Genomic DNA, 12,331 nt, shown 5'->3' on the forward strand with positions numbered 1-12,331 from the left:
AGTAGTTTATGTGACGGGGGGCTAGGGTCAGTTTGTTATATCTGAGGTACTTCTCCGGTCTTATCCGGTGTCCTGTGTGAATTTAAGTATGCTCTCTCTAATTCTCTCTTTCTCTCGGAGGACATGAGACCTAGGACCATGCCTCAGGACTACCTGGCATGATGACTCCTTGCTGTCCCCAGTCCACCTGGCCGTGCTGCTGCTCCAGTTTCAACTGTTCTGCCTGCGGCTATGGAATCCTGACCTGTTCACCGGACGTGCTACCTGTCCCAGACCTGCTGTTTTCAACTCTCTAGAGACAGCAGGAGTGGTAGAGATACTCTTAATGATCGGCTATGAAAAGCCAACTGACATTTAGTCCTGAGGTGCTGACTTGCTGCACCCTCGACAACTACTGTGATTATTATTATTTGACCATGCTGGTCATTTATGAACATTTGAACATCTTGGCCATGTTCTGTTATAATCTCCACCCGGCACAGCCAGAAGAGGACTGGCCACCCCTCATAGCCTGGTTTCTCTCTAGGTTTCTTCCTAGGTTTTGGCCTTTCTAGGGAGTTTTTCCTAGCCACCGTGCTTCTACACCTGTATTTCTTGCTGTTTTTCTGTACAGCACTTTGAGCGTTACACCGAGGCCTGGAGGTGGAGGGTCCGTCATGGTCTGGGGCGGTGTGTCGGCCTGAGATTGTTGTCATTGCAGGCAATCTCAACACTGTCCTCCCTCATGTGGTACCCTTCCTGCAGGCCCATCCTGACATGACGTTCCATGATGACAATGACACCAGCCATACTGCTTGTTCTGTGTGTGATTTTCTGCAAGACAGGAATGTCAGTGTTCTGCCATGGCCAGCAAAGATCCCAGATCTCAATCCCATTGAGCACGTCTGGGACCTGTTGGATCGGAGGGTGAGGGCTAGGGCCATTCCCACCAGAAATGTCCGGGAACTTGCAGAGTGGGGTAACATCTCACAGCAAGAACTGGTGCAGTCCATGAGGAGATGCACTGCAGTACTTAATGCAGCTGGTAGCCACACCAGATACTGACTGTTACTTTTGACCCCCACCTTTGTTCAGGAACACATGAATCCATTTATGTTAGTCACATGTCTGTGGAACTTGTTCAGTTTATGTTTCAATTGTTGAATCTTATGTTCATACAAATATTTACACGTTAAGTTTGTTGAAAATAAAGGAGAGGATATTTCTTTTTTTGCTGAGTTTATTCATGCACCAGAAGAGACTAATTGACCCTTTCGGTTTCGATTGACTTTGCAGTATGGCAAACATAGTTACTATTTAAAAAATAAAAAAGCATTATTTCAAGTGCATCTTTGTGGAGTATTATACAAAGGTATTTGGTAATCGACGTTCATGATAACGATTGTCTGTGGCTGTTTAAAATCTCTTTCAAGATAAGAAATGTAGGTTAACAACCTAGCTTAACAGAGTTGATGCAGAGCCTATATTGCAATAGGAGGCTCTGAGTTGATGTGCCTTAGTTGTTGTCATTGGAAATAAATATGCTATTTATAAAGAGATGCTATGTTCAGTTAGCGTTTTCAAATAAAGCATTTAACCGTTTTGACAGCTGAAAGGATAGAACAGCTGTCAAACCAAGACAACCAGAATCAGTCAGAGCTTGTGTTCCTTCCTTTGCTATAATAAAAATGTTAATTCTTATCTGTCAAGATGGCAAGAGTTCTAAAGAGACAGTAGGAGCAAGAATAAATCATTAACAGAGGCAAGAATCTTGAAAAGTATATTTTTTAATTGTGTTACTTCCTTCAGCAACCTCTGTTCCCTGTAAAATATACACATGTAGTACAGTAGACATTGTACTATTCTTACTGTATGAAAATGAAAAGCAAAAATACTCATCTACAGTTATAGATTTTCTTTACATACTGCTTGAAAAATATATTCAAGTACCAATTTTATCGCTATAAATTGTACATTTCAAGGAGGTAGAATACCTGCATTATTAAGATTCTCCCATCTCGAAACAAAGAAACACATTTCACTGCCAGGAATGTACAGAGCTCTAACAAAATCTAAAATAAAAATCCTTGCAGCCATGAACAGATGCTTCAGTACACATTTATTTAAATCAACTTTGAAATTCAACAAGTTTAAAAAGTAAAAAGCATATAGGGACTCTTATAAGGTCCAACAGAAAATGGATGAGTTAGTCGCGCCACAGTAGGTCATATTCATTGGTAAAAAACAAGCTTTGATAATGACTGCTGCATTGTACACACAATGACATCCAGCATGAGATTTTAAAGACGGTATTTTGGGGGACAGTTGTGCTTTTCCAGTTTTCTTTTAGGAACCTCTACCTGCAAAGCGGAAATGTTTTTATCTCCTTCTACAGTCTGAAAGAATCGTAATACGCAGGAAAAGTTTCTGCGTTGTTTTTACATTCTCGACAAAAACGGGGAAATATTTCAGTAATAGCGACAAACATCTGTTACCATTGTGCCCTGACGATAACACAACTAACATAACTGGTTCTACAGTAGGTATGTGTTAAAAATAGGCTGCCACAAATCAAGTTCCATAATCCACAGCTTGTCGAATAACACTGAAAATGTGCTCCTTTTCCTTTCAAAGAGCATTATTGCAGTGGGATCTTGTGTCTGTGGAGGGGATTGCTAAGCTGCCTGGTGTATGGTATACTGCAGGGACTGAGGCTTATGTTGTGGGTGGTGTTGGTCCAACAACACAATACATTTTCTCTACTAATGACCACTGTTCATCATGCTCAACATACCTAGTCACAATAACCTAGTCTGGTTATTGGTATGACTTTAGTTGTCAAATCTTTGACCTGTGAGGGTTTATGAAATTAGCTACATCCTTTTTGGTGATAATATTCTGTATTTATCCTTTACTTGACCATGTGAGTCCCATTGAGATGCAAATCATTCAATGGAGTGATGTAGGCTTGCGACAGAGAACATTAAGCATGAATTAGTTCCAATTGGGGTTACCAAATCCCACCAGTTCATTGAATCGATTTAAAACAATTTAAAATAGTGAAGAGGAGACAACACTCATCTCTTCCCTATACGTCATTCTCTTCTCTCTAGAGACCCTTTCACTCCATGGGCAGAGGACTGCACACACATGGTTTCTAGACACACTCACTATGCAGTCTCATTCATCCACACACGCTCACATAGGTAAGCACGTACGTACAGGTTTTTATAGTCTATGGTACATACATTAGCGTGCCTGTGCACGCGGTCTACATTCTCACACACAAAACAGAATCATAATTGCAAGAGCACATCACCCTGAGCCTGGTCCTGTGCTGCCAATACATTGCTGATAAGGAACCTCTCCATAAACCCCTCGCATATTTGGATGTTGTTAGTGAAGTAGTAACACTCAGACAAAAATAGAATTGCGATAAACCAAAACATGTTTGCTAACCCACTTGTAAATATAAACATATTTCTTTATCCAGGCAACACAATTGTCATGTTTCATGTATAAAATCCTCGTCTAAAAATATCCTATTCTTTCAGTACATGTCATGTGTTGTGTACACAGTAATTTTGTATAGCACAGGTACACATAAATAAAAACGGAAATCTGTGATGCAGGGAAGCAGAGAACCTCCAGTCTACAGTATATGGCCATATCTCAGCTTTAAAGAGACAGAGCACTCACATAGTTACAGCCTGGCCAAGCCTAACTACAGCCGGGTAATCTCCCTTTGTTAGCATTATACAAACAGTGACTTCAGTTAAGGTGGATCGAGGCCGTCTGAAGCTGACAGAAGAAGCTCAAAACTCAAAGTTCCATAAGCCCTTGTGAGTTTGTGGCTGTCTATGTGCCTGCCCCCAAAGATCACAGCCGTCCAGATGCCAAGAGAGAAGAATAAATGTAATACGTCCTATAGCGCCTCCTGGTTTATTCATTTCCCTTTTCAGTATGTGGGAGAAAGCAGGGAAGAAGGGGGAGATGGAGAGGGGTGGGGTGGGAGACTCCATCGCGCCCAGTTCAGTCGTCACGATGGCTGTCCGGTCTTGGTCAACGCAGAACCGCAGCTTTAGTATTGAACATATTCAGATTGAAGGGACTGCAAGAGGTGGAGAGGGGAGACAGAGACACAATATGACGTTGAGTATAATGAACGTGAATCACAGGGCATCATAACACAACCTATGACATCATAACACAACCTATGACATCATAACACAACCTATGGATCCATGGTAAATGTAAAAGCAAATTGCTGCATGTAATTGTTTTCAAAGTGTTGACGACAGACAAAGAACATGCAGGGAGAAGGTTGTTATATAACAAGTCTGCATGAAATGTTAAATTCTAACAGGGTACAATAGAACTGTTGGTTGCAAAGGTCAAAGAAAAGCCATTCAAATAGACAATCCTTAAAATGCCGAATGCATTTTCCTGAACTAATGAATACATTTATGGTGGACAAGACAGACAGGGTGTCTCTGTGTGTATGCAGCTAGAGAAGGAATTAGCAGGACTGACACACAGATGGGGGTGGGAGGCATGTTGCAAGAAGGGAGCAAACGAGAGAGAAGGAAAAAGCTTATGTATTCTGATGAAGCCACAACTCCACTGACTGGCAAAACAAAGAGACGAGAGGACAGCTGAGACATTCATAACAGACAGTCATCCAATATTCCCCATTGTCAACCACTCCCTCTGCCATAACCACTCACTATCCGTCACATCACCGGTTTCCCCTATTCACACGCTTTGTGGGCCTGTGGCTGCCAGAATGGTGTGCCACTATCACCTAGGAAGGGTTAGGGGAGTAGATTGGAAGATGATGCAATTTCATCTACACTTTATTTATTTAGTAGGCAAGGTAATAGCGAACAAACGTGAATTAACTTGATATCTGTGCAAGGGTAGCAGCTTTTGAGTCTGTCTCTCCTCCAATGCTAAATGAATGATAATGGTGCAACACTCTAGGTTGCCTGAGAAACAGTAGTGAGAATGTTGGCACAAAGCAGCATTCCTATATCACCAAAATGCTACCAGTGGTGTAGAATGAGAAGTAACGTCAGCCTACCCAGTGTAATCTAAAGACAGCGATACTGCACCAACCTTATTTGTCTGAACAGAGTCCTTCTATTCTGAGCGGAATCAAGTGTGGGAAGTTCTGGGAATTAGCCTTAGATGTCTGGCCTTCGTGGTCGGGCCCTATGAAAGTCCCCCTCGTGGTCGGGGCCTACGAAAGTCCCCCTCGTGGTCGGGGCCTATGAAAGGCCTACAAATATTTATTATAAAGGAAGAGGATTACTGGGCTGGCCTCTCAGGGAATGAGTGAGCGCTACAGTATGGCTGAGCGTGTCAAAATCTTGTAATAGCAGAGAGCAGCACCAGACTGCCAGCCTAAAAACATACAGTTTTTAACTTAGCACATTCTTATCCACATAGTCTAGATTTAATAATAATGGTTACAAAAAGTGCATCTTTGGGGGAAAAAAGTTTCCATTGAAAATGATGTATACAAAGGCCTTCGGTTGGCCAGTCGAATGGAAAAAAAGTTTCCATTGAAAATGATGTATTCAAAGGCCTTCGGTTGGCCAGTCGAATGGAAAAAAAGTTTCCATTGAAAATGATGTATACAAAGGCCTTCGGTTGGCCAGCATCGAATGGAAAAAAAGTTTCCATTGAAAATGATGTATACAAAGGCCTTCGGTTGGCCAGTCGAATGGAAAAAAAGTTTCCATTGAAAATGATGTATACAAAGGCCTTCGGTTGGCCAGCATCGAATGGAAAAAAAGTTTCCATTGAAAATGATGTATTCAAAGGCCTTCGGTTGGCCAGCATCGAATGGAAAAAAAGTTTCCATTGAAAATGATGTATACAAAGGCCTTCGGTTGGCCAGTCGAATGGAAAAAAAGTTTCCATTGAAAATGATGTATACAAAGGCCTTCGGTTGGCCAGCATCGAATGGAAAAAAAGTTTCCATTGAAAATGATGTATTCAAAGGCCTTCGGTTGGCCAGCATCGAATGGAAAAAAAGTTTCCATTGAAAATGATGTATTCAAAGGCCTTCGGTTGGCCAGTCGAATGGAAAAAAAGTTTCCATTGAAAAGGATGTATACAAAGGCCTTCGGTTGGCCAGTCGAATGGAAAAAAAGCATAAAAGTCAGGATGGACAAAGATGAAAAAGTTGGAGGGGATTATGGGGGGGGGGGGGGAGAATTATGGTGTGATCGGTCTTCCTTTGCATCTATAGAACACACTAGTCTATATTTCATTTCTTATGTTTCAAGTGTTGTTAGATGGCTCAGATATTAGATGTACTCATGTTAAAGCCAAACCCAGAAACCAAAATGAATCACTCTGAAATCTAGCCAATCACCCAATGAAATGACCTCGCACATCAGCCAATGAGGCCACAGTGTCGAATAAATCTTTGTTTACCCAGAATCCACCTGGTTAGTAGTTAAAGCACATTTTCAGTTTAGTGTTCATTCTGTTGATGAGTTTTATTATTTTTAATTGGTATGTGATGCTAGGATCCACTCAATAGAGGTGAATACAGTAAATAGCCTAGGAAGAACAGAGCCGCAAAATAACTCTCCACCAACGCACATTTGAAGAAGCACCATCGTTCATAACACTAATTAGACTTCTGCCCAAATGTGCCAGTAAATGATTTTAACTGGAGACGGATATCTAGTGGGAAATGGCCGAATAGCCATGGTTAGTGTGTATGAAGTAGGCATTTCGACTGGAACAAGGCCATCGCAGGTCCTGTTTCAGCACCATGCAGACAACAGACAAGGCACAGAGAGTTCAGTGGAGCCGCCAGAGAGTTAGACACACAGTGGAGAGCCCTTAGCAGCAGCAGGGATAGGACAAAAATTTAGACTGGCTATGATTATAAATAGACAACATCGACACAAAAAGGGAGGACACTCGTGTTTGACAGAAGTGCAGAGAGGAAATATGACAGTTCAAAATAAGAGTAAGAGTGAAGAAATACCAAAAAGATGGTGATGTTGGAGTATTTTTGGGGGTGGGGCCCACACTTACGGGGATGGAGCGGCTGAGGTAGCGGCCGGAGGGTCCGCTGAGCCCAGAGTAGCCCTCCTGCTGGGGTCTGAATGGGCTGTACTTATCAGGCCCAGGGCCCAGCCTGCCTGCAGCATGTTGGGGGGCCCCCGCGGGGCTGAACACCCCAGTAGGGGACGAGTTATACTGATTGTTGTTGACTTCATGGTGGTGGTAATTGGCGCCGTGCACGCCGTTAGCCACGTAGCCGTGAACGGAGGCGGCCCAGCCCGACGGAGGGATGGGAGTGGTGACGATGGAGGGAGGAGAGGAGGAAGAGTGTGATGAAGAGGGCGTGTACGGCAGCTTCCTATTGCCCTCGCTGCTGTCAGCTGCGTACAGGTTGCCTAAGGAGCTGGCTAGCCTGCAGTTAATGAAGGAGCTGAGGGAAAGGTAGATGGGAGAGGGGAAGGGGACATAAATACACAGGACACATCCCAAACACCAAACAAACACAATAACAAGAGGACTAACTTCTTTCACAGGCTCAGGAGAGGACGACTGCCTACTGTGGACTGGTACTGTGGATCTAATAGCGGACTGATTTACTATATTTTCACTGGGGCTGTCACAAACTAAAACAAAATCTTGGTCAACCAAGTGCCATCTGTTCTTTCGACCAATCTACTAAATTTTAAAACTTTTTTCCCCATTTACAGTGGGGCAAAAAAGTATTTAGTCAGCCAACAATTGTGCAAGTTCTCCCACTTAAAAAGATGAGAGAGGCCTGTCATTTTCATCATAGGTACACTTCAACTATGACAGACAAAATGAGGGAAAAAAATCCAGAAAATCACATTGTAGGATTTTTAATAAATTTATTTGCAAATGATGGTGGAAAATAAGTATTTGGTCAATAACAAAAGTTTATCTCAATACTTTGTTATATACCCTTTGTTGGCAATGACAGAGGTCAAACGTTTTCTGTAAGTCTTCACAAGGTTTTCACACACTGTTGCTGGTATTTTGGCCCATTACTCCATGCAGATCTCCTCTAGAGCAGTGGTGTTTTGGGGCTGTTGCTGGGCAACACGGACTTTCAACTCCCTCCAAAGATTTTCTATGGGGTTGAGATCTGGAGACTGGCTAGGCCACTCCAGGACCTTGAAATGCTTCTTACGAAGCCACTCCTTCGTTGCCTGGGCGGTGTGTTTGGGATCATTGTCATGCTGAAAGACCCAGCCACGTTTCATCTTCAATGCCCTTGCTGATGGAAGGAGGTTTTCACTCAAAATCTCACGATACCTGGCCCCATTCATTCTTTCCTTTACACGGATCAGTCGTCCTTCCACCCCCATGCTTCACAGTAGGTATGGTGTTCTTTGGATGGAACTCAGCATTCTTTGTCCTCCAAACACGACGAGTTGAGTTTTTACCAAAAAGTTATATTTTGGTTTCATCTGACCATATGACATTCTCCCAATCTTCTTCTGGATCATCCAAATGCTCTCTAGCAAACTTCAGACGGGCCTGGACATGTACTGGCTTAAGCAGGGGGACACGTCTGGCACTGCAGGAATTGAGTCCCTGGCGGCATAGTGTGTTACTGATGGTAGGCTTTGTTATTTTGGTCCCAGCTCTCTGCAGGTCATTCACTAGGTGCCCCCGTGTGGTTCTGGGATTTTTGCTCACCGTTCTTGTGATCATTTTGACCCCACGGGGTGAGATCTTGCGTGGAGCCCCAGATCGAGGGAGATTATCAGTGGTCTTGTATGTCTTCCATTTCCTAATAATTACTCCCACAGTTGATTTCTTCAAACAAAGCTGCTTACATATTGCAGATTCAGTCTTCCCAGCCTGGTGCAGGTCTACAATTTTGTTTCTGGTGTCCTTTGACAGCTCTTTGGTCTTGGCCATAGTGGAGTTTGGAGTGTGACTGTTTGAGGTTGTGGACAGGTGTCTTTTATACTGATTACAAGTTCAAACAGGTGCCATTAATACAGGTAACGAGTGGAGGACAGAGGAGCCTCTTAAAGAAGAAGTTACAGGTCTGTGAGAGCCAGAAATCTTGCTTGTTTGTAGGTGACCAAATACTTATTTTCCACCATAATTTGCAAATAAATTCATTAAAAATCCTACAAATGTGATTTTCTGGATTTTTTCCCCTCATTTTGGGTGGCTGACTAAATACTTTTTTGCCCCACTGTATAGACACACTGTATGTGTTTAAATAAAATCAACTATATGTAAGATACTCAGCTTGTCTGAGTAGTCTACATAAGCGCACTGTGATTAAATAATTAAGACAAATGACACAAGAGTGATTCCGAGATCAAGACAGCCTAACCAGAAGAAAAAAACCTGTTCCCGAACCACCACCTCCCGCTGCTGGCCTTCTCAGATTCTGCCATAAGCTCCTGAAGTTGCAGGTAATAGGCTACACCAGGGGTCAGCAACCTTTTCCATTCGGAGTGCCAATTTATCTTAACATTTCTACTAATCTGCGTGCCAGTTACTTTCATTTATTTTATAATAAAGTCTTTACATCTCAAAATCGTTGTCATGTGATTAATAAAAATGATATCGAAATGAAAATTATACAAATCTAAAAGTATTGCCATTTCCAACTATGTAAAAATAGCTGACATAAAGGCAACAAATAAAAACATTGCATCATGCAGGTAGAAAAGATCCTGATAAAAATAAATCACATTGGCTATGCATGGCCTGTCTGCAAGGAACTTGAAACATTGTATCAACTATCAACTTGGTTCAGCCCAAAGCTTGCACTAACGATCTTGCAACATTGTATAAGATATTCTGGACCCTCAGAGTTTCCTGGCCAGTGAGCTCTGGACAAACACAGCTGTATTTGTGCAAGGGATTACAAGTAACCAGGTAGGCCTATTTTATGACGTTTCCACCGGATCAGAGCATGACATTTCTTCCCCAATTCACACCAAGTGGTGGTTACTGAAAGGGAGAGAGCTGGAAAGATTGTTCAAATAGGCTACATTGAGGAACTATTGTGATTCTCAATAGATGTAAAAACAGACTTTGTTTACTTGTTGTTTGAAGTGATGAAAAAATAACTGAGAAGATCCACGCCTCATTAGTGGTGGTGAGTTAAGACAATCAGAAATATCAGATCCCCAAATGGAAACATTTATAAGACTACCTTTGCGCGCAGGCCAGGTAGACTAGTCCTACTTCTATGTGTAATCAGGTGCATGTCCTTACTCAACATTGACAGGAGCACTCCAAAAACAAAACAAAATGAATAAATTGACAACTCATAAATGGAATGAAATAAACCAAAACTTGTTTCTCACAAGTGTAGCCTAGATTGTGCTCTCTGCAAACAATGTGTCCACTCCTACAATGAAAACAGTAAGACTGTAATAATATATGTAATGCGTTAACAGAAATGACGGTAACCAAACAGACATTGTAGGTTAGAAATGATGGGAATTAACGTTAAATATACTACTGGTGATACTGGTGTGCCACCTCTGCAATGGATTAGTCTACTGAGACAGGCGTCAATCAAGACTTGGCGTTAAACATCTTTATTTATTTCTTAACTGCTCGACAAACCCTATCGATCAAACAATCGACCAGTCGACTAAATGGGATCAGCCAAATTACACACAGCAGTCTACAATAGTGGATTGAGTCGGACAGTAATAGCAGATTGATTCAGCCAATCTATATTGCCATGGCTACCTACCTACACATTCACTGTTGAATAATTTGGTAGAATAGAAAAAGACAATAACAAATCCTGAAAAGAGCACAAAGTACAGTAGGTCTGGTACCGCTCCTCCAGAGGAGAGATTGTTGTGGCATATTTCTGTGTTGTGTTATGTGCTAGTCCCTGTCTCTAGTGGTGCAGAATGCGGGGGATTTAGATTTGGTCTGTTGAGAATGCTCACAGCCTGCAGAGCATCAACCCTTTCTGTGAATCGGTCTGGTCACTGAGACACACTGCACACGTGTTCCCTGTCCTGCCCTGCATATCCTTCCACCTGCCACTTGCACTCAGGACATGGGGTAGTCACAGACAGGCAGAAACACAACCAGGGGACTGAGACAGACAAAAAAGGACAGGACAGGAAAGAGAGGGAAAGAGAAATGTTAAAGGAGCAAAATACAAATCTATAGGAGGCAAGAGAAAGGGTAAGTGGATAAATGGAGGGATGGGAGGCTGCGCAGTGTGAAACAGAAAGAAAAGGGAGGAAGAAATGGAAGGAGAGGGGGAAGAATGAAATAAAAAAAGAAAGAGTGAGTAGATAAAAGAGGAGTAAAGGGTCGGGGGGGGGGCTCACCTCTTGAGGTTGGATGCCGAGGAGGAGGAGCTGCGGCTGATTCTCTTGGCCGTGGCGGAAGCAGAGGATGATGGGACTTTGGAGGACTTGAGTGGGGAGATGGTACCCTGAGTGCCCACTCCAAGGTTCATCCTACTGGGAGAGAGAAAGAGGGAAGAGAGAGAGAGACAGATAGAATAATTGGACATACATAGTGTGAGGTGAAATAATAGTAAGAGCTGTTAACACTAGAGCTTTTGCCAACACACAATTTCTACTACTAGACACACATAAAACATTTAGTCAGACATGCTAATTGGATAGTTTACACTCCTTAAAGACATAAATGACCTACAGTACAAATCCCGTTGTCAGAAACAAACAAAAGAGTGGGCAAGACTTTGATGACACCCAGTGAAAGTTCTACCCTGTAACCACAGACTACAGAACAGTACCTGAAGGACTTCTGATTAGGTAAGGATTTATCGAAGCATAACCATTTAATGTTTACTCTAGTATAATACGGCAGTATTATAGATGTGTGAATGAATGAGGGAGAGAGATAATAAGAGACAGAAAAGAGGTAAGAGGCATCACTCCCAGTTCCTTCTGTCCGCTGCTTGTGATCTGTCTGTCAGTACTGGGCTGAAGAACTTCCAACGTCATTCAGGACGGTACAGCAATTAGAGGAGACTGTGCTAGTCTGAGTAGCCTCGTCCTCTTTCAGTGACACACACTAGAGGTCGACCGATTAATCGGAATGGCCGATTAATTAGGGCCGATTTCAAGTTCTCATAACAATCGGAAATCGGTATTTCGGGGACGCCGATTTTGACCCCCCAATTTTTTTTACACCTTTATTTAACTAGGCAAGTCAGTTAAGAACACATTCTTATTTTCAATGATGGCTTAGGAACGGTGGGTTAACTGCCTTGTTCAGGGGCAGAACGTCAGCTCTGGGATTCAATCTTGCAACCTTACGGTTAACTAGTCCAACACTACAACCACCTGCCTCTCATTGCACT

At 42.6% G+C, this 12,331-nt stretch overlaps 1 protein-coding gene across 10 annotated transcripts in view; it reads right to left on the reverse strand.

Annotated features, from left to right (window-relative positions):
• Positions 1–1,748: 1,748 nt before the first annotated feature.
• The window catches only part of LOC110488740 (dual specificity protein phosphatase CDC14AB), a 68,679-nt gene continuing 58,096 nt past the window's right edge, over positions 1,749–12,331 (reverse strand). For 5 of the 10 annotated variants that reach the window (XM_021561364.2, XM_036949888.1, XM_021561116.2 and 2 more), the window contains 3 exons: positions 11,328–11,462; positions 7,042–7,441; positions 1,749–4,090 (listed from right to left, as the gene is read on the reverse strand). In XM_021561364.2, coding sequence (XP_021417039.2) covers positions 4,061–4,090; positions 7,042–7,441; positions 11,328–11,462 — 565 coding nt within the window. In that variant the 3' untranslated portion in view covers positions 1,749–4,060. Of the gene's footprint in view, positions 4,091–7,041; positions 7,442–9,148; positions 11,087–11,327; positions 11,463–12,331 lie in introns of those variants that run through there. The other 5 variants (XM_021561531.2, XM_021561608.2, XM_021561205.2 and 2 more) reach the window with 4 other exon arrangements.

This window comes from Oncorhynchus mykiss, chromosome 1, assembly GCF_013265735.2.
Source record: "Oncorhynchus mykiss isolate Arlee chromosome 1, USDA_OmykA_1.1, whole genome shotgun sequence".
Classification (NCBI taxonomy): Eukaryota; Metazoa; Chordata; class Actinopteri; order Salmoniformes; family Salmonidae; genus Oncorhynchus; species Oncorhynchus mykiss.